The sequence below is a fragment of the Pocillopora verrucosa genome, chromosome 14 (genome assembly GCF_036669915.1).
Source record: "Pocillopora verrucosa isolate sample1 chromosome 14, ASM3666991v2, whole genome shotgun sequence".
Classification (NCBI taxonomy): Eukaryota; Metazoa; Cnidaria; class Anthozoa; order Scleractinia; family Pocilloporidae; genus Pocillopora; species Pocillopora verrucosa.
This window is the reverse complement of record NC_089325.1, coordinates 18,166,331-18,186,385: the sequence shown is the minus strand read 5'-3', so window position 1 is coordinate 18,186,385 and position 20,055 is coordinate 18,166,331. Positions and strand designations below refer to the sequence as shown.

The window sequence follows — 20,055 nt, the reverse complement described above, 5'->3', positions numbered from 1 at the left end:
ATACGCGTGATTTCAAAATCGAAAGAGCGCTCAACCCAAGTTCGATTTGTAATCACAAGTATGCTTTCTGACCAAAATTGCACGACGCGAGGTTCAATTACCACTTTATTGCGTTCATTTTGAAATCGCCCAAATACAGGACTTAGTCAGTTCAAATATTTTATTGATGCAGTACTGAGCCGGTTTGAAATTAAATTCATCCAATTTTTTTTTTTTTTTTTGGGGGGGGGGTGGAAATAGCAGTTTTGGAAACAAAAGTTACAAAATTTGCCACATGATACTCTTTGTCTTTCATTTTACTGCAGTTTATGTTTGAATGGTTACTTTAAACAAGCCTTGAAATCTGATTGGTTGTTTTGTTTTTAGTGTAGCCTCCTCATTGGCTGGGAAAAAGATGTGATTTAAAAGCAAAAAACGGTGCGATTTGTAAATAAATCGCACCTATTTGAGCCAATCAGATTACAGGGACCACCAGTGATTTCAAAATGGGTGTAATAAATATGATAAACTCGTTCAGGGAAAAGAAGTTTGGGGGACTAAGAACCACCTTGAAGTTCGAACAAACGAATATCAAGAAATTTGCACAAGAACGAGGAATGTGAAAGTTTAGTCTATAGTAACTTGAGTTACAATTTATGTCGTGTGATTGCAGATTGATTGACTTTGTGGCCTCTTTATATCAACACTATTAAATTTAAGGGGATCAGAGGCCACCAAAAATTTAGCATTATTCTTATTATCCTATTAAATTTAATTAAATTCAAACGATAGATAAGGCAATTAGCGACTAAGATGGCAACTATCTTCAAACCGCTAATGTCCTTGATTATTCGAGAACGCGAAACTAAAACGGCATTTGATGCTGCCACTTTTGAATCTCATAGAGGATTGTCTTAACAGAGACATTCACAAGCCCTCCACATCAACCTTCGTGCCTCGCAAAACTGCAGATTTCAACTCGAGTAGTTTTTATCCATACTGGGAAACGTCTCTGAGTAAATTATGGGCCCTCCAATTCATTTTATAATGAAAATTATGGGAGAGGTAAGACTTTTTTTCCGGCAATGTGTGTGCCTGCTGGTCGTAACACATCGTCTCTAGTGTGATCACGATAAGTCCTCACTTAAGTAGGGATGAATAAATTGTCAGGATTAATTTTCCATCAATTTATCCCTGACAAGCTTGAGTCAAGGAAACTGTACAGCAAAGAGCTTGAAAATCCTTCGTGGTCAACTGATAAGGAACACGTTTCTTCAAAGAATCTCCAAATCAACATGACGCACTTCGGGATTTCTTTTCTAAAAGAGAAAGGAAAACAAGGTTAATCCACATTGGTAGAACAGTGTAAGCACCTCACTTGCTGTTCGCACGCACTCTTTGCAAGTTCACAGACTAGAACTAAGTCACCATCTCTTTGGTCAAGACGTACTTTACCTTAATATTTTTCTCAATTCTGTCTACTTGTTGACCCAACATATCAATTACTTCTTCTCCGTGTTCCAGGAGAAAAAGTTCTAGTTCAGGCACTGTGGTCAGCTGTTGGACCTCCTGGAAAAAAATAATATAAAATCGCCATGATGAATAAAAAGTTGATTCTAGGAGTTCCTACACTAACAATTACACTTGAAACCAATGGCCAAGATCTCTCCGTTACTTTGAAATGAGATTTGGGGTGGGAACATTTTTCTTTCTGTCTATCGGCAAGAGGATTACTCTTTTGTTTTGCGTTACCTGTGCCACGGTGCGGCTGTAACTTGGTTGAGTTTTATAGTGTACGAGGAAATCTTTACTCATTGTTCAACAGAATTTCTAAGAATAAACGTTCCTATGCAGGTAGACACTCATTGTGCCCCACGCTTACCTCTAATAACAGTTCCATATCAACTCTGTTGAGATGACAGCGAGTAATTTCTCGTCCATCAAAATTTACCTCAGCCTTGAAACGAACTACATCTGCTCCTGGAAAGTGAAGGTTCAAAGTGATTAAATAATGTTTTTTCTTTTTCTCTTCAAAAACACTTCACCACAGCAGGAAACTTACCCATCTCAGTAGCTTTCACGTCATGTATCGACCTAAAGGAAATCCAAACGTAATCAAGGCGTTAAAAGGCTTCTTTTAACAGGGCTCCGTTCAAAAGTAACCACTTGGGTTTGAAAACAGAATGTTTTTCACGCAATCAATTTGCTTCAACAGCGCAGTACATTTTACAATTGGTTCATACGTCAGCGTGCGTTCATCGAGATATGAAGCACGAGGGAAGTTTGGAGAGCACGAAAGATGCGTAGCCTCGAGCAACTCTAGCTTCTTGAGTGCTCTCTAAACTTCCCAAGTGCTTCATATCTCGATGAACGCACAGCTGACGTATGAACCAATTGTTTTATAACATTTTCAACCTGATGGAAAATTTTTTTTCACGAGGGATACGTTTGCTGACGTCATGAGCGTGCTCAATAGGAATATGAAGCACGCTCGCGCAATTGAATTTGATGAGACAAATTTATTAGCCATGTTATAATAAGTCTTGTAACACCTTTTGTTCTTGATGACAAAAACAAACGGGCTATACAGTATTGCTTCATATCATTTACCAACCTGACCACAATATCACTTTCCAATACTTCAATGATTTGCTGGATTCTGTTAACTGGAATAGATCTGAAAAGAAAGTGAGGTAACTTTTATTTGTAAAAAAAAAAAAAAAAAGAAAAAAAAAGGTGACTAAGTAAGAGAGTGCGATAACAAAGAAAGCAGAATAATATAACACTCAAATTTGAATGATTTCGAGTGCAACTTATGCGATTTGTCGTCTTTGAAAACTTTATAAGTGCTTATTTACAACAAACTGCACGAAAAATCATGTTGTTACTTGTTAATAATTTACATGAGAAACGCATCACAGAAGTTCAAGACGGATGAAATTTTGGCAGCGCACGCGCTATTTGAAAATTTGCTCTCGTGTTAAATGAAAAATGTACGCTTTGTTCAGCCAATCAGACGCGCGTAATTTTTTCATTTACATTATTATTAGGGAAAGTATGTCTATTTGTGTGGACTATCTGTGCAGAATAACATGGGGATTCAGAGAGAAGGGGGTCAAACCTCTTTGGCTTACAGCCCAAGAAAGTACACTCTAGAAAAGACAAAAAATCATGTTTATGAGGTTGAAAAGGAAAGAAACCACCTCATAAATAACAATAAAAAGTCGGAAAAAGTGGAAAAATTTCAAGCATAGATCCAAAAGTAAATGCAGTACCTTCCAATCAGGAAGTCAGCATTTCTACCAATAAGGAACACTGCAAATGAGCCAAGAAGCCCTAAAAAGTAACAGATTAACAAGCAAAGGTGTGATTTGCACAAAAAAATGAATGACTGCAGATAATGTCACGGTCTCCGATTCAAATAAATTTTAGATTTTTCCTATTCAGCATTTGATATTCAAATTTCTTCTCACTAAATAAAAATCTTACTTCTTCTATTAAACAAGTAATTATGAGATCAAATTCCTTAATTGTTATCAAGCATCCATTAAGACAACATGTCAGTCTTGTTCATTTGTTACTTTATTACCCAGAGCAGGTTGGTTATCTTTGTCTTCTCTCATGTAGAGGTCAATTGGAAAAAGAAGGTAAATTTGAATATCAAGAAGTATGTGTGAGTTTAAAGTTGGCTTTTTACAAAAAGTCATTTCATACAGTACCTCCAATCATCACTGAACCCAAAGCATCAAATACAGGGCTTCCAGTGTAAGAGGTAAGACCAAGGCAGCATGTAGCCAACATAACTCCAGCTACAGCAGCACCATCCTCAAGTAGGACTGTCACTGCACTGGGATCTCTACCACGCATCACTACAAGTACAGCAACAGTAGACAGAGTGCAGTTGAAAAATATGCTCGCATTTGATAGACAGACTAGCTACAAGTAAAGGAAGCACTTGGTCCAATGAGATGATATAAAACTTAACAGAGTTTGAAGTGGTGCTATTCACCATTACCACACTGACCAATTCATTTTTACTGATAACACTCTTGGACTGACATAAATTTGCTATTCAGCTAAACTGAAGACTTCCACTCAAGTTGTCAATGGTAAAACCCCCTATTAAAACACTCAAGGAATTTAAAAAAATTAATATCCATGTCAATTTCATTGTCTTCTGTCACACTCAGTCAGGTGCTGTATGATACTGTGCGCTAATTATCATACCATCTTATTACCATATTCTTTGAACGACATGCCACTTTCCCGAGCACTTTTCCGCACCTGCCCTATGGCCAGCAACAAAGTTGCTAAGGATGCAGAAAAACAGTCAAGTGTCAATATTTTTGTTTATAATTGTTTATACCACTCACAAAATAAAATGATATGGGTTTTTACACAGTATAAGAAGAAGTGACATTTAGTGACAAAGTTCTTGCACCATCTGTAGTCAGTTGGATTTGTTTCAGTAAGCAATCTCATTTATTTGTTTTCCCTTTTTTGTTTTAATTACTTTCTAAATCAATAGCATTAAACATGATGTCTCATGCTAAAGGTGGCTGACTAGTTAATTTCAGTTTACATCTTGGCACCCTTCCCACACATGGTTCTTTCATAATTAATAGTTTTCAAGGACTACCAGTAGGTATCTAAATTTTACAAGCTTAGAACACTTGCTGTTTAATGTTCATTAGCTGTCAGTTTGTCCAGTTTGGTGTGTCCAATTACAAGCTGCTTTAAATCAGACAGTTCTCGAGGACTTTCAATAACCAATCAGAGAAACAAGCATTTCCTTATTGTAACAAACCAATAATTAAGAACTAACTATTAATAGATCAATTATGAAAGCATCAATTAATTACAATCATTATGGTTTCAACAATTTCCAAACAATGTACTATGAAGATAGATCAACTATTAACAAACAAAGAAGACAAAAATGACTGTACACAACCAACCTCCTTCCACTAGAAATGATCCAGCAAGAATAGTATAGGCCTGAATGATAAAACATGCAAAAGTAACCTCTTGTTATAAAACAAAAGTCATCTGGTAGGCTGAATATCCTCCTGAGACTATGCACTTTAATTTCATGTGTATTGGAAATGCTGGAAAGAATTATGTTTCAAACACAACTTAAAGCTTTTGAAATTTTTTTGCCTTCTGTTGTGGCATGACACAACCACAGTATACCACCATTAATTTAGCTAATCACAATTATTGGGTAATAATGGGAATTTGGAATTAATCATACCATTGGTACAAAACTTAGTATCCCTTGGCAACCCAGCCATTGAAATTAGACCAATCACTAACTAAAAGTTGTCTTTTAATGCTGGTCTATCTAAAAGTTCAAGTTTTGTTTGATCTTCACTTATAGTGCATTTTTAATGACCCTATTTGCTGTAACAACAACAATACATTTATTTTATTGTTTAAAAAAAACCTATAATTTACTTGTCTCCCTCACAGCCATTTTTTGCATGCCATCCAAAAATGACTGTGAGGGAGACTATTTACAAACAAACAATTTTCTACAATTACTAGAGGATTGCAACATTACATTTATTTATAAATTTTTCAACAACTAAATAATAAATGTAGTGAGGAAACCCAATAGAAGCTAGAAGCTTATAAATTGAAAAGTGTCACACAGTTAACTTTACAAAAAATTTGGATCAATGTCAGTATCTAGGCAACTTCTACCCCTAACCAAACATTAACTTTAACTTGTTATCAGTGGGCTGGTGTTGGGTTAGGGGAGGGGTACCAGAATGTGCACATTTGCTCAGATGCTGACATTGATCTGAAAACTTTATAGCTAGATATTGTCAATGTTTATTTATCACAACTGACCATTGTAAGATTCTCTAATGGAGATGGATTCATCAGGCCTGACACACCATGATACATTGTTACACCAGCTCCAAGGAAAAAAATCCCAACACCACTAATAAGAGAATACACGTAACGAGCTCTTGACCAGCCATATCTGAAAGATAGTTTTATTAACCTAAACATATGTTGGAAAAAGTACACTCAACCATACATTGCATGGCATATACACAGACAAGTAGCAACTAGTGTAAAAATCATCTTTGGTTTTCAAACTCTTTGTCAGGTGCCAGATGAAGTCAGTGTCTGACTAGTAACCAAAATGCAAGGCCAACCTAAATCTTACCCTTTATGATGGTAACCACATTCTTTAAGGTTAAAAAGTTAAAACATTTCAGGGTATGTTAATTTCACTTTCATACATTCTTTTCTCCAAAACTTGGTTACATTAACTCTGCTGACGTAAAGAATTAGGTCCACAAAGCTTGCCTAAAACTATTTTGAAAACTGGCAGGAAAATATGGCTTGAGATGTTCTAGTGGAAATATGTCTGTCTGCTGTTCACTATTAATAATGTATTTTCCCCCACTAATTGCTTCAAGAATGTATAATCATCTGATAAGGCATATCACAAAAAGCATAAGTTAAATCATGATCAGACTTGTGTTTACAGGGAAGTGCTTATACTTACGGATGATCTGGAGAAGGTTTCTTGATTGACTGCATGATTCCAACAGCTAACAGACACTTTCAATTGATAAAACAAAACAAAAAAGCCTCACTCACTGAAAAAGCCTCATTACAATAACTCGTAACATTCAAAATTTCCTCATAAATATCAGGTTGTATTTGCCTAAGAGCAATGGTTAGAAGACCAATAAAATTGTTAGCTAAAAAACAAAACAATTTCATTTGCTATTTCAACTTTGGGCAAAGAAGCACACACTCAATGAGAGTGACAAGTAATTTTGAGAGTTCTTTTTGTGGCAAAGAGGCAGAAGAAGAAGCAAGAAAACATGAAATGGAAACATAGGCTGCAAAATTCAATACATCCACTGTAGCCATTTTAACAACTTCCACTGTAAACTAATATCAAAAATATCTAATACCAAGAAAACTTTTACATGCATTAAATTTGTTCTTGCCAAGACAAGAACAAATTTAATGCATTATCATATCATTTTTTTCATGAATAACTATTTAGTTTTTGTTTGAAAATTTATACTTGTTTCAGAATTATATGAGCCATCTTCAGAGTATCTTTACATGGATTGCCTTTCTTAGCTAGATGTAAATAAATTCAATCATACCATACCTGGTTCAACATGTCTGCTAATGAATGTATAGATTCTGATAACATTGTTGCTGATCCACTGTACAGATAAGCACCAAACTTAAACAGCATCACTGCTAGGTTGCTATTAAAAACATCAACAAACAATACTGATCTGTCCATTGTAAAAAAATAATGTACTTAATAATAATAAGTTGTCCTTTAGCACTATGCACCATATGCAAACTTGGCCCATCAACAGAACATATCATTTACACTAGAAGCACTTTCCTTTCCTTGTGACAGTGAAAAAAATAGTCTAAAATTTACTGTGAGGGGTTATGACAAGAGTTTTCCTTTGAAGGATGTTGAGTTAGAGTTACAATAATGAGTGTATTCAAAAGTGTTTGATTATTCTAGAGCATAACTTTTCCAGCTTAAGTGGGGTGCATTTTGAACAAGTGGGGATACTAGACCATCTTTAATTATGGTAATTCTGGTCTAAATCTAAGAAACAGAAAAACAGGACAACCATATGTGATCCTATAACTACAAAATTAAAACAGTCTCACATCAATTGTTGTTTCACTCTAATCCAGGAATTAAACAAGAGTGATAACCCAAGCTCAGCTAGAAGTGTTACAGTTGTGTAGGTGTTTTGTACCTGCAGATTGCATATGTCACAACCTTGGCAGAACCTTTCAACAACATATTTCTCTGTATCCTTTCACCATAGTGCTAGAAAATAAAACGGAAGGTGATAAAAACATACTGAGTAAGCAATCGAAGACCTTCTCCAAGAGAAAAGTGAGCTACTTTGTGAGCCCCTGGAAAGGACTAACTACCAGTAAGCAATTATGTAGGGATGGTATTCATGCACTTTCCATGTTCAAAAGTCATGAACAAAACTATTCATAACTGGTCACTTTGAATAAAGTTGAGTTTGGAGCCCTATCAACCGACCTTGTTCTCTTCATTCTTCTTAGAGTGGTCTCTTATTGACTTCTTTAGATGTCCTATTAGTTCTCCTAGGCCTAGAAAAATGAGCAAAGTTGATAATAGGTTACTTGAGTAAAGATTTCTTAGGAATTGCACATTATTGATGTTGCTCCTGCTGCTACCACTACAAAGAAAGTATTGAATAAATATTATACACTTGAATCTCTTGACAATAGCAAGTGAGGGGGAGTAGCAGTAGAGAGTTAGGCTTTACAGAAAGGGAGGAGTGCAAAACAATACCCCTATCTATTTCACCACCAACTTTTGTTGAGAGGTTATTTTGAATTGGCATCTAGGACACACTTTATGGATCATGCACTACCATTGTGGAAAGGTGACCATCTCAGGAGGTGGCTCTTAATGATGGTTTGAGTGTACATGAGCCCACATGTAGTTGTAAAGTACCTTTCCTATAACGTTCACTTTCTTCATACACCTTTTTTCTGTTCCAGATTTCTCTTGAAAGAGCTTCAGGGCTTCCCCAAACTTCATAAGCTCTGAATATTTTAAACAAGAATAAAAATTATTTGAATTCTTACGTTTGATTTTAATTAACCTTACAATTTTGCTGTTACAATAAGTACAATGCATGATATTATTGGTGAGAAACTCATTAATCAAGTTCGGGATTTCTTTAGTTTTGTTGCAATAGGTCTTGATGATTCTCAATAACCCAAGCCATTTTCTTAAAAAAATCAAGTACAAAGAAAAAACACCTGAAAATAAAACCAAAATTTGAAAATTCATTTTTTCCCAAGTTTCTAGCAATTTTCTGGTTTTGCTCTTCCTATTCTTTATAGCCTCCTCCTCTTCTATCAAGTGCTGTTCAAAGAAATTGATCAGTTCAACATTACCTAACAATATTGCCTAATATATACCAATATAAACTCCTTCATATTGCTTTTAGTTTTTTTTTACTAATTAACTGAATGCTTTTCTTTACAAGAATATACAAGCACACCTCAAAGCTAGTTTCCTCCTAGAGTACCAAGTCTACTGTCTTATTAACAGGTATTCTTTACCTTAGAAATAAAAGGTAACCATGGCAAAACCAGACCATAATAAGCAAAGAAACTCTCCCTCCATAATTTACAGACAAATGTTCATTACTTACCTTTTCTCTACATCTGATTTTAAATAGCAAACATCTGGAGGTTGTTGTGGATCACTATAAGCACTCCGCACTGCTGTTGTCTTGATTCCCTCTAAATCACTGAAGGAAAAAAAATTGATAAACCTTACCCACACTGCAATTCAAATTCATTTTATTTGTACTTCTCTGGATTAAGAATTCATTTAGCCCACAATCAAAAATTCCATAAAATATCCCTGTACAGTGAGCATCACCCACATAGTAAGACACCTATCTCAGGCTTCCTTACAGTTTTAAGCCAATTACCACCAAAGAACATTCATTGGCCAGGATTCACCACTCTTTTACTGCAGCTGAAACAACAGCACTTTGCCTAGCTTTTTTCTTGATTCCCTCTTAATAACTGAAGGAAGGAATCAATATATCCTACCCACACTGAAACTTAAATTCAATTTATTTTCATTTGATGTATAGATCAAAAAGAATTCATTGCAATCATATAATCAATAAAATATCCTTGTACAGAGTGAATCTCTAACAGAGTGAGAAACTCATTTTGGGCAACTTGACAGTTTTAAGCCAATTACAACAAAAGAACATCAAGTGGCCTCTCCATTTCTTAAAGTTTGTCTCCTAGCACTGAATAATTAAGGTTAGGAGACAAAAGACAATGGGAACCAATCTTAGTAATTTCATAACTGATTAGAAGATAAAATTTGATTGCATCATGAACAAACAAGAAGCCAAACAGACATTGTGTTTTGTACCATACCTTGGTTTAAGAAGGTAATCACTCATGGCACGGGTAGCAGAAATAAATGTATTTTGATAATATTTTCTATCATAATTGACATCAATTGGTTGCATCTTAAAAAATCTTTTTGCTCTTTCTCCTTCAAGAATCAAAATAAAATATGAAACGGTTAACTAAACAATCACTATTTTCCCAAAAGGGAAGTTACTAAGTATCTAACAAGGTTTGCAAAAATCAATCTTCAAGTCAAATTTCAAACAATAGCCCTGAATCCAAGTTCTAACCTCACTTACACCATGGGAAAGTTACAATAACTACATACAAAATTTAGTTGCAGTTCAATCATCCTACATAATTTGTTTGCTAACCAAATATGTATTTTCTTAATACTACTAACCATGGTCTTTAAAGACCTTTTACATCTAATCTTCTAGTCTCATAGTAGTTGTACAGCCACTCAAAACATTTATTTAATTGTGTGTACCTTTGATTGCTTTTTTTCTTGAGGACTTTTCTTTCTCCCTTTCATCTGATTTGCCCTCATTGCTTCCACTGGATCCCCCTTCATAACTTGAAATACTCCTAAGTTGTCCAAATCTTTTACTAGAGAAGTACCTTACAAATACACCACTATGTAACTGCTGTCTCCTGGAGCATTCTGCCTCACATAAAAAGAATGATTGAAAGAACTCAACTTAATCTCTTGGTTTATTTGGCCTTAATTTGTGGGGCTGCTCCGAGAGATTCCGAAAATACAGAATTACATACTCTTTAACACATCTCATGGAATAGTGTTTACTGGTTTTCAAAACGCCACTCACCACAAAAAGTAAAATAGCACTTCATGTTCACTCATACATATTGTATGATCATGCACACTCGGGAAGAAATATACCTATTCAGTAATACTTTATCTCAGACAAGAAGAAAATCAATTTTTAACACATGCTTCTGACTATTACTTCAAGTCATTTGCAATTACTCTAATTCAGTACAGCAATGTACAAACCCTGATACATACATACATACATACATACATACGTATACTATTTGTTAAGGCAGGTTGGTTTGCGGCAACCTAAAGGCTGGTGTGGACCTGCCGACAACTTAATTAAAAAAAAACTGTATTTATATAAAATCTTAAATAAAATTAATTAATTAATTAATTAAAAATTTAAAAACTAAAAATATAAGAAATCTGATCATTTTGATGTTATCAGACAGGCCTCTTTTTCGAATTGGAGTTGGTCCAGTATCTTGGAGGCTTGTCTGAGTTTTTAAGCATCCTTGATGGCTCTAGGGATTAAATTCCAAATGATGGGTCCTCTATATCTTACACTATTTCTGCCAATGTTGCTATTGTACCGTACATGCGAGAAGTGATTTGTGCGCCTTAAATTATAATTAGTATTAGTGTTGCAAGTTTCGAAGAGGGCGGTGAGTTGATCAGGTAAGCTATTATGATAGATCTGGTACATTATAGAAGCAAGCCTACCCTTGTAAATATAGACTAGAGATTTCCATTTTACAAGGTCAAGAACGTCAGTGTCAGGAGTTTCGGTAGGGAGTTTGTGAACTAGTTTGGCTGCTTTCAGGTGCAGATGTTCTAAAATATAGAATGTAGATGGTGAGCAGGATCCCCAAATAGCGATGCAGTAAGTGATGCTCAGGACAATCCCTTTAAAATATATTTCCTATAAAACACTTGAGGGAAGGGCTTTAAAATTTTTCAAGAATTTTAGCTTTCCTCCGACTTAGTGCGCAGTGCTTTTACGTGGGGTTTCCAGTTCAGTTTATAGTCGATTTCAACCCCTAAGCAAGTGGATTTAGTAGTGAAGGGAATGTAAGAATTTCCTAACATAACAGGTCTCAATGGACCATTAAAAGAATGATTGGAAATCAACATAGCCACAGTCTTTCCAGTGTGAACTGTCAGATGATTGTTGATGATTGCTGATGGTCAATTTAGTTGCTAAGATCTGAACTCCGACACTTAGATATCTTCCAAATATGCTCACTTTAACTATTTTCTCATTCAGTCTACATGAATGCTGCCTATGAACACTAAAAAAATTCAAAAAAGTCATGCATGATCACTGTGCTCACATCATGATTCCACAACCTTGTCACTATACCTCTGCATAGTTTCAACTTCTCGTTGAACCCAACTTTGTACCAAGAAGAAAAATCTTTCCACTGGAGAAAGAATCCTATCTTTACACTCATTTGAGAGAACTTCCACAACGCTGAGGACATGTCTCCCCTCTTTCATACCCAAGTTATCAATTCCAAAACAAACCCACCATGTTTTTTTTTTACTGAGTAACCGTGCCATCCTTCTGTCACAGATGATCTTGTACGAGTACATCACATGATTTACGTGTCACATGACGAACGTGATCGATCACCTGACCCAACTCACATCGCCATTTTGATCGGCAGCTGGTGTCTTTCTGGTAGAAATCATTCTTAAATTCCTTAAAGAAAATGGGAGATCAACCTTCTTATGTCGCGTTTTTCGGTGCCATGGGAGCAACTTCGGCCATTGTGTTTAGTGGTAAGCATATTATGAGAGGTTTGGCTACCCTGTGCTAAGTTTAAACCATGCTGATCATTAATTCGGTAAAACCAATTCTAGCCCTAGGAGCAGCATATGGGACAGCCAAAAGTGGAACAGGAATCGCTGCCATGAGTGTGATGCGCCCAGAACTGATTATGAAGTCTATAATTCCAGTAGTTATGGCGGGTATCCTTGCTATTTATGGACTCGTCGTGGCCGTACTTGTTGGCAATGGAAGTAAGTGTTCATGACGGGTTAATCGCTAGTGTTATAATTGAGAAAATTACGTCATTCTTCGTATGAAACATTCTTCATTTCGATTCTGGTTATTAATGACAACGAAGTTTTTTTTTTCTACATAGCTGGAGTGAAATTCAATCGTGTCAAAATTCCCTACGTAGACCATTATCTCTATGTAAAGAGAAATGTTGTGCTAATTTATGGAGCTATATCTGTAGAGTGACTCAATGCCTCACCAGTTGTTCTGACTGGCAAGCCACTGAGCAGCTCTTTACACCTCTCATGTTCTTTTACATTAATTAAGGAAAGCTGATAAGCTAGCCCACTGTTCATTTTGCCATGCTCTTTCTTAGTGCATCAAATGAACCACAGCATTTAATGGATCCTTCACAATTCCCACATGTTATGTTGGAAACAACTTGTTGTTCATTGTTTTGAGAAACCTATTACTATAGTATTAAAGCAAGATAAGCACTCTGTATCAGTCAACCAAGGCAGTAGCCCACCTAAGAAGTTGGTTTAATACATAAAAAGTTTGTACCCTTCTTGCCTGTGGCTTATGATTTACCACCTTTTGTTGTAGTCCCACAACAAACATGATAGCAAGTGCGGTTAATTGCTTTACAATCGATTGATAGCTTCATATATTTTCAGTGGTCATTTTGTCATGGTAGTTACTCACTTTAGATTTAAAGTTGCAGAAAGTATTTCTCTAGGTTGTTGTTGGTGATTGTATATCCATTTTAAATGGAGAAATCATTCATATTCACTGAACCTTGACTGAGGCTTTGTCCAAAACATTGAAACATTTAAATACATATTTTGATCAAGAAAGATAATAACGAACAAAAACTTAATAATGAAAAATTTCATTTTACTGTATTTCTTAACCCTTTGATGGCCAAGAGTGACTAGCATCTAATTCCCCCATACAGTATCACCTCTGAATCACACATAAAGGACATGAGAATAAGGGAAATAATCACCAATTAACCTTTTACACTCTAACATCAGTATTCATATTCTCTATACTGTTCTCTGTACATTTACTAAGGTGCTGACAAGGAGAATTTGTCTAACAATCAAGAGTTTTTTTAGTTGGTGATCATTCCCTTCATTCTCATGACATCAATGTGTGATTCAGTGGTGATATTGGAAAAAAGAAATTAGATGCCAGTCACTCTTAAGGGTCAAAGGGCTAAAGAAACTCTTGATTGTTTAAAAAATTATTCTTGGAGGAAATGTATGGGGAAGAGAATAGAGAATGTGCATACAAATGTTGGGATGTAAAGAGTTATGTAAACTTTGTATTCCCATTTAATTTCACTTCTCTCATTTACATCCAGTAAGGATAAACTTTGGACACATTTTTGATTGCTTCTCAATGCAAAGTAACTTAGTTTTCCTCAATTAGACAAATATAACCAAAAAAATTGTTAACTTAAAACCAGCCCTTATTTGAAACAATACTTTAAAAAGTTCTCAACCAACTTTACACTTTTACAGTAGCCTATTGATTGTGGTCAGTCCTTACTATTGCTAACACACAGCATGCTATGCAATGAAAATGTGCTAAAAATGATGTCCTAGGGTTCTTCTGGACTAACAATTTTTCCTTTCCTTTCCTTTTCAGTTTCTGACAAGTATACTCTTTTCAAGTGAGTAATTGCTTACCTTCCTTGAAAGTGATATTTTTTAGTATCCCACTTAAAGATATGTTGTTATTTGTTTCTCATTAATGGTATTTTATAAAATTCTCTACACATTATCTCATAAGATTTTTTTCTCATTTCTTGTATTTAAGGAGTTTTCTAGATCTGGGTGCAGGTTTGAGTGTTGGACTGAGTGGCTTGGCAGCAGGTTTTGCTATTGGTATTGTTGGTGATGCTGGAGTCAGAGGAACAGCTCAACAGCCTCGTCTCTTTGTTGGAATGATTCTTATTTTGATTTTTGCTGAAGTTCTTGGTCTTTATGGACTGATTGTTGCTTTAATCCTTACCACAAAGAGTGCTTAGAAACAGTGTTAAATTCCCTCATAACTTTTTGAAATTGAACTTGAGCTAAGGCATATTTGCAGTCACTAAAACTGATTTTTCATGAAGACTGTTGATTTACATGGGTGTCCTAGTTAATTTCTCTGTTTGTGTTGTTAGGTTCTTCACTATGAACACAGTGTTGTCCTAATTTCTTTGCTTTGCTTTACATAGCTATGTTAGACCTACAGCTAGTATGATCAAGGTAATAGCCCTCTATGCATGTTCATATTAAAAAAGCCAAGATGAATCCAAGCCTTGCTCTCAAGCTCCAGACTGGTGAAGTGTGATGAGAGAATATTTGTAGAGCACTGATAATGAAGGAATATCCACACTTAAAGGCAACAAGAGGTTGTCAAGGGCTTAAAAATTGAGAATTTTTGAAAATTACATAATCATGCATGAAAGCTTTTTAAATGCCAATTCTAATCAACCATAAGGAAGCACAAAACATTCCAAATAGAGCTAGTGAATTTGTTTTTGCTAGGAAGACAGTGTTCTGGTAAACCTTTAGTTTGTTACTTTTGTACTTAAGCCAATGACACCACCAACAGTATACTCTAATTATTGTTGTTATTTTAAATTACATGAGTATCAGCAAGCGCTGAAAGTGATGAAATTCAAATTTTAATTAAGAAATGTGAAATGCATGAGGTGTTTCTCACCTAGGAAGTAAATTCCTTGATTAGGTCTGATTGATTGGTTCCCTAGGGAATGTTTATACTTGATGTTGCAAACTTGTGGTTTTTCAGCAACTTCAATTGGTATTTTCTTTTAGATCAACTGAGGTCTTAAAGATTTTGGAGGAATTATGTCATAGTGAAAAAATTTTTGGTTGGAATTTTTGTTTGTGCGGGAAATGAAGCCTATCATACAAGAACAGTGACTCATTATAAATCGTATGGCATGCATGTGAAGTATGTAAAAAGCCTACTAGAAAATGAGTCATTAAATTGTCTTAAATCTTTTGTTTGTTTCTCATCACTTAGCACCTTTATATATGTACATGTTGAGCACCAAGGGGACAATCTAGATCAAAGAGGCAAACAGTTTTAAAGTGATTTGAAAGCTGACAAAGAACTATCACTTGAAAATTTCAGCATTAGAAACTCTTTATTGTGGCCAATTTACTTAAGCAACTCAATTAAAAGACCAAATTATATATACACCAATTCAGTACCACAGTTTAGATAGTTACCCCTTCCTTTCATTTTACTGTAGCCAGGATGTAAAAATTGATACGAATGCTCTTTTTGTTGTTGGATGCTAAACTCAATTTACATTTGGGGAGGGAAAAGTTTACTCCAGTGCCCTTTTCAGGAGTCAAGTGGGTCAGTGAAGTGTCATCAGTGACACAGGATTACTCTGGGTATGACTTGCTACTCTTTGTATTGGTGAAGAAAACTTCCACTCTCTTGTCAGCGACCAGTTGCAAATCTAAAGCTGATTGACTTGGTCGGTCTCATTGCCCCTTGACTTTTATAGCTTTTTTTGTTTCTGTTTTGGGTTGTCACCACGTGCTACGGACACTCTGATTTTTCTTATTTTGATAGATGTGATTACTTATTTCTTGGTCTTGAGACACTAAAAGGAATTGATTGCGACTGAGGGATTTTTATAATCTAAACAGCTTCGAAGTTGTTTTCATTGACAACCCGAACAATTGTGTGTGGAGCTACGAAATTTTAAAGAGAACTTGAAACACAGAAGAACCTTTACTCCATTAGGGAGTATAACCTGCTAACGCGCACTCTTAGACGTGACCCGAAATTAGCTGATGGGAACTGACTGAAAATATTCATGTTATGGCTCTTAGAACCTTGGTGAGGGCTGGCGAGGTGTTTTTGCGTCCGAACGCGTTTCACACATAGGTCTTCAAAACACATCCCGCTTGTAATTTCTTTTCCTTCTGGGCGTCCCTATATTATTGTTTCCAGTGTTTCCCCGCCAATCCCGATGGTTGGAACGCCTGACGCTTATCCATATGAAGAGAGCATGTGAGAGTCGTCGCAAAATGGCTTCGCTACTGTGTTTGAGGTCGTTTTCGAAAGCTACGATTTGTTTCTATTACGGATCTCAAATCACCATAAACTCGTCACCTCTTACCATGGTTTTCAAGATATTTTCTTTTCAAAGAAAAAGGAGTGTTTCTTGGGTTAGTAATATGCAACCATCGAGGAGACTTTCTTTGACATCTGATTTGAGTTGTAGGAGAGAAAGATTCCAACATGAACACCCTCAAAGAAGTGTTTTGCTTGTGGACGAAATTGGTGGTAACCAAGGTGAGATGTCATTTGAACAAGCGTTGCAGATGGCGAAAGAAAAATCGCTTGAACTTGTCCGGGTGAACACGATTAAGAAGGACGATTCAGTAAATATGCCTGTCTTCAGATTGATGTCGACTGGTAGACATACCAACAAAAGAACTAGAGCTCGCTCTCTTGAAGATAAACCACCGAAGACAAAGACTATTAAAGTTAATGACAGGATAGAATTCAAAGATTTGTTTTTCAGAATAAAACGGATTGAAGGTTACCTGGAAAAGGGTTACCAAGTAAAGCTTTGCGTTAAAAGCAAAAAGGGAGGAAGTGTGGAGTCAACATCCGATGATAAATTAAATATCATAAAGCAAGTAGAGCAAGAAATGAAGGTAAACTATACAACTGGAAGGCCTGTAGAGGAAAGCAAAGGCCTCATTGTTTGTGTCTTTAAACCTGCATAGTTTTAAATTGATAGCAAAACTAAGGAAGACATTGGGGAGTTAGAGAATTTCGGAAATCTCCTTTTCAAAATGAGACACAGAGCAATACCTCTCTCTTGTAAATTTCACTGTTATTTGCTTGAGAATAAAAATTATTTTCACATTCAAGGTTTTACACTTACCCTTGTTTCAAAAGAGAGGCTTGTTTGGGGCCTCTTTAAAATAGCCTACTACAGTAATGGCATTCTAAGTCATGTAAGGTCATTGTGGCATGTTTTGTAATAATTATTAGCCAATAGGATCCCTTTTTTTTCACACCAAGCATCAAGAGAAATTTGCATTGATCAAAAGTAACACCCTTATTTCATAAACAGGTTTGTTTTCACCGTGTTGTGAAATAATTGGTTGATACATTTAGCTGAATGTAGCTAGGGTATGAGTATTGGATAGTTCTTGGGTTGCTAGAGTTGCTTACTTGTACACCTCTCTTATACTCCTTCCCGTGTGACCCTACTTCCACCAATTCTTTATGACACCATTCTGTATGTTTGAATTAAATTATGAAATTACCTCCAAATTTTAACAATGATTTCCTTTGGATTAAAACAGAGTATCAACATTATTTTGTACAGAATGATTCAAGGTGTCACTGCAAATTTTATGAAATGATAGCTTGTAGGAATTTTTGTATGTTATGGTTTCAAGCTGCACTTGTGTGTATGAGCTGCAAAAAGCACCAGTGTAAGACAATACTGATTATTCACTTTTAATACTTTTTATAGTTATTATTTTGAATTTGAAAAGCGTCATACCACTCAAAGAACTGTGTATTGTGGTCATCATTTGTTTAATTATTTGTGGCATTCATGATCAAATTCTTCAGGATAAGAGATTTGCTATAATGGACTTGATCAGCACAGTTGGTGTATTCAAGTTATACCCTCCCTCGTGATGTTCCTGCAAGTTTGTAACCAGTAATTAAGGGAGAAAGGTGAGAAGAAACCAATCAGAATTTACTGGTAAGGCTAAGATTTTTTTTTCATCTAGGTTTGGGAAACCTAGCCTAGCATTTTACCAGTTTCTATTTATTTTGAAAAATTCATTGGAAAACAGAAAAGAGAATCTGCAAGCTTAAGATGAGACTTATGCCTGCAAATTAGGTTTTATTTTCACATGCATGTGATGGGTAGCATGTAACTGAGGTTAAAACCCTTTCCTAATACAAGTTGGGCTAAATTATTCCTTAGGCTATAAGCAGTATTGGAAATGGAGACAGATTTGATATGGCTTTATTAATAATAGATAACACAATCAGAGGGAGAAAACTATTTTAAATTTGTGTTTTTCAGGGTAACATCTGTAAGGCCAATTTTCTGCAAAAAACCTCAAGAGCTGACCACAAAATATTTATATAGAAATGCAAATGAGAGAGTCTTATACTCTCCATACAGCTTACACACCCATGGATAAGGTGTTTGAATTTTTAATCCACTCCTTCATTAGATAGGAGAATCCTATCAGCTACTCTAGGTAGAATTGAAGCAGTTTTATAGTTAATAATTAAAATACCTTTATTCAGATGAGGAAAATTAAAAGTTACAATGAAGTGATTCAGAATATTATGAAAATTAGCCTGAGAATGTGAAAAAAAAAAATTGAAATGCATCAATGAAGAAATATAAAATGGTTTCCGTGTTTACATAGCCTGATGTAAACATGCAGGAGATTGGGAGAACACGAGATAAGCATAGGAAACCACAACGTGAAGCAGAGTGGTTTCCAGCTTATCGAGTGTTCTCTCAACTTCCCAAGCCCATCAGGCTATGTAAACATGGAAACCATTTTACATTTCTTTTATAAAATAACTAATGAAAGAGGAACAAAAACCATGTTTACATACGCTCATGTAAAATGGTTTTATGGCCAATCAGAGCGCGCCTACTATTTGAATTATTTTATAAACATCTTTGTGAGATAAGAGAGATTAAAAGGGGAGACTGATGAAAATTTTAATCATGTCTATTTTCTGACCATGATTTTGTTGTGAACAAAAGGAATGATTGCTGAGGGTAAAGTGCTGTGTAGTGGATGGCCTAAGTAACGGGAAAGAATTTTTGATATTATTCTTCAAGACTCTTCATGCAAAATGTGTTTAAGGGGTTGAATTTTGCAAACATTTTGCTTGACTCAGAAATTGCAGGCCTCTGTATGTAAAAAATTCTGTTGGGCAATAGCATCATCTGTTAAATAAATTTATTGAAAATGTAGAAACAAAAAAAAAAAGCAAACAAGTCAGCTTTAGGAAAGGAAAAAGTCTTAATTAATGGTTAGACTTGGCTATGTGCAGTGTAAATCACACGAGTTAAAAGATTATCATACTGTCACTCTATTATTAGCTAACTATGAACAGTCATCTACATGGAAGACAACACAAGATCATTTCCTCCTTCCTTTTCCTTTTGCTGGTTATCTTCACTTTGACATTCACTTCTTGAAATTGCAGATGTAGTGAGCTTCTTCCAACGCTGAGAGGAAAAATTGAACACACTTATTTTTTTAGATTAAAATTTTTAATACACCAATAACAG

At 35.4% G+C, this 20,055-nt stretch overlaps 4 protein-coding genes across 4 annotated transcripts in view; 2 read left to right on the top strand and 2 right to left on the bottom strand.

The window, feature by feature from the left end:
* Positions 1 to 176: 176 nt before the first annotated feature.
* Positions 177 to 12,268, bottom strand: LOC131787700 (proton-coupled zinc antiporter SLC30A9, mitochondrial-like). Its single transcript, XM_059104786.2, has 19 exons — positions 12,069 to 12,268; positions 10,418 to 10,591; positions 9,952 to 10,072; positions 9,201 to 9,299; positions 8,492 to 8,583; positions 8,051 to 8,121; positions 7,752 to 7,825; positions 7,130 to 7,232; positions 6,506 to 6,561; positions 5,836 to 5,971; positions 4,938 to 4,977; positions 4,218 to 4,289; positions 3,699 to 3,848; positions 3,255 to 3,315; positions 2,594 to 2,656; positions 2,042 to 2,073; positions 1,862 to 1,959; positions 1,435 to 1,548; positions 177 to 1,298 (listed from the first exon to the last, which is right to left on the bottom strand). Exons 1-19 carry the CDS (start codon positions 12,187 to 12,189, stop codon positions 1,254 to 1,256), a joined length of 1,722 nt encoding a protein of 573 aa, XP_058960769.2. The 5' UTR covers positions 12,190 to 12,268; the 3' UTR covers positions 177 to 1,253.
* Positions 12,269 to 12,341: 73 nt separating this feature from the next.
* On the top strand, positions 12,342 to 15,732 carry LOC131787704 (V-type proton ATPase 16 kDa proteolipid subunit c). Its single transcript, XM_059104789.2, has 4 exons — positions 12,342 to 12,490; positions 12,572 to 12,730; positions 14,367 to 14,391; positions 14,538 to 15,732. Exons 1-4 carry the CDS (start codon positions 12,421 to 12,423, stop codon positions 14,746 to 14,748), a joined length of 465 nt encoding a protein of 154 aa, XP_058960772.1. The 5' UTR covers positions 12,342 to 12,420; the 3' UTR covers positions 14,749 to 15,732.
* Positions 15,733 to 16,743: 1,011 nt separating this feature from the next.
* Positions 16,744 to 17,635, top strand: LOC131787703 (translation initiation factor IF-3). The gene has a single exon (XM_059104788.2). It carries the CDS (start codon positions 16,751 to 16,753, stop codon positions 17,486 to 17,488), a length of 738 nt encoding a protein of 245 aa, XP_058960771.2. The 5' UTR covers positions 16,744 to 16,750; the 3' UTR covers positions 17,489 to 17,635.
* Positions 17,636 to 18,031: 396 nt separating this feature from the next.
* LOC131787702 (sodium- and chloride-dependent taurine transporter) overlaps positions 18,032 to 20,055 on the bottom strand; it is a 12,633-nt gene continuing 10,609 nt past the window's right edge. The window contains exon 13 of the mRNA XM_059104787.2: positions 18,032 to 19,992. Within this exon, the coding sequence (XP_058960770.1) occupies positions 19,882 to 19,992 (111 nt within the window). The 3' untranslated portion in view covers positions 18,032 to 19,881. The remainder of the gene's footprint in view (positions 19,993 to 20,055) is intronic.

Coding starts and splice junctions, on each gene's coding strand:
- LOC131787700 (XM_059104786.2), bottom strand. CDS start 12,189: ATGTCCTCAGCGTTGTGGAAGTTCTCTCAAATGAGTGTAAAGATAGGA. Junction 10,592..12,068: donor GAAGTTGAAACTATGCAGAG/GTATAGTGACAA, acceptor TATGTGAGGCAG/AATGCTCCAGGAGACAGCAG. Junction 2,657..3,254: donor GCTGACTTCCTGATTGGAAG/GTACTGCATTTA, acceptor CTTTCTTTTCAG/ATCTATTCCAGTTAACAGAA.
- LOC131787704 (XM_059104789.2), top strand. CDS start 12,421: ATGGGAGATCAACCTTCTTATGTCGCGTTTTTCGGTGCCATGGGAGCA. Junction 12,491..12,571: donor TTCGGCCATTGTGTTTAGTG/GTAAGCATATTA, acceptor AACCAATTCTAG/CCCTAGGAGCAGCATATGGG. Junction 14,392..14,537: donor GACAAGTATACTCTTTTCAA/GTGAGTAATTGC, acceptor CTTGTATTTAAG/GAGTTTTCTAGATCTGGGTG.
- LOC131787703 (XM_059104788.2), top strand. CDS start 16,751: ATGAAGAGAGCATGTGAGAGTCGTCGCAAAATGGCTTCGCTACTGTGT.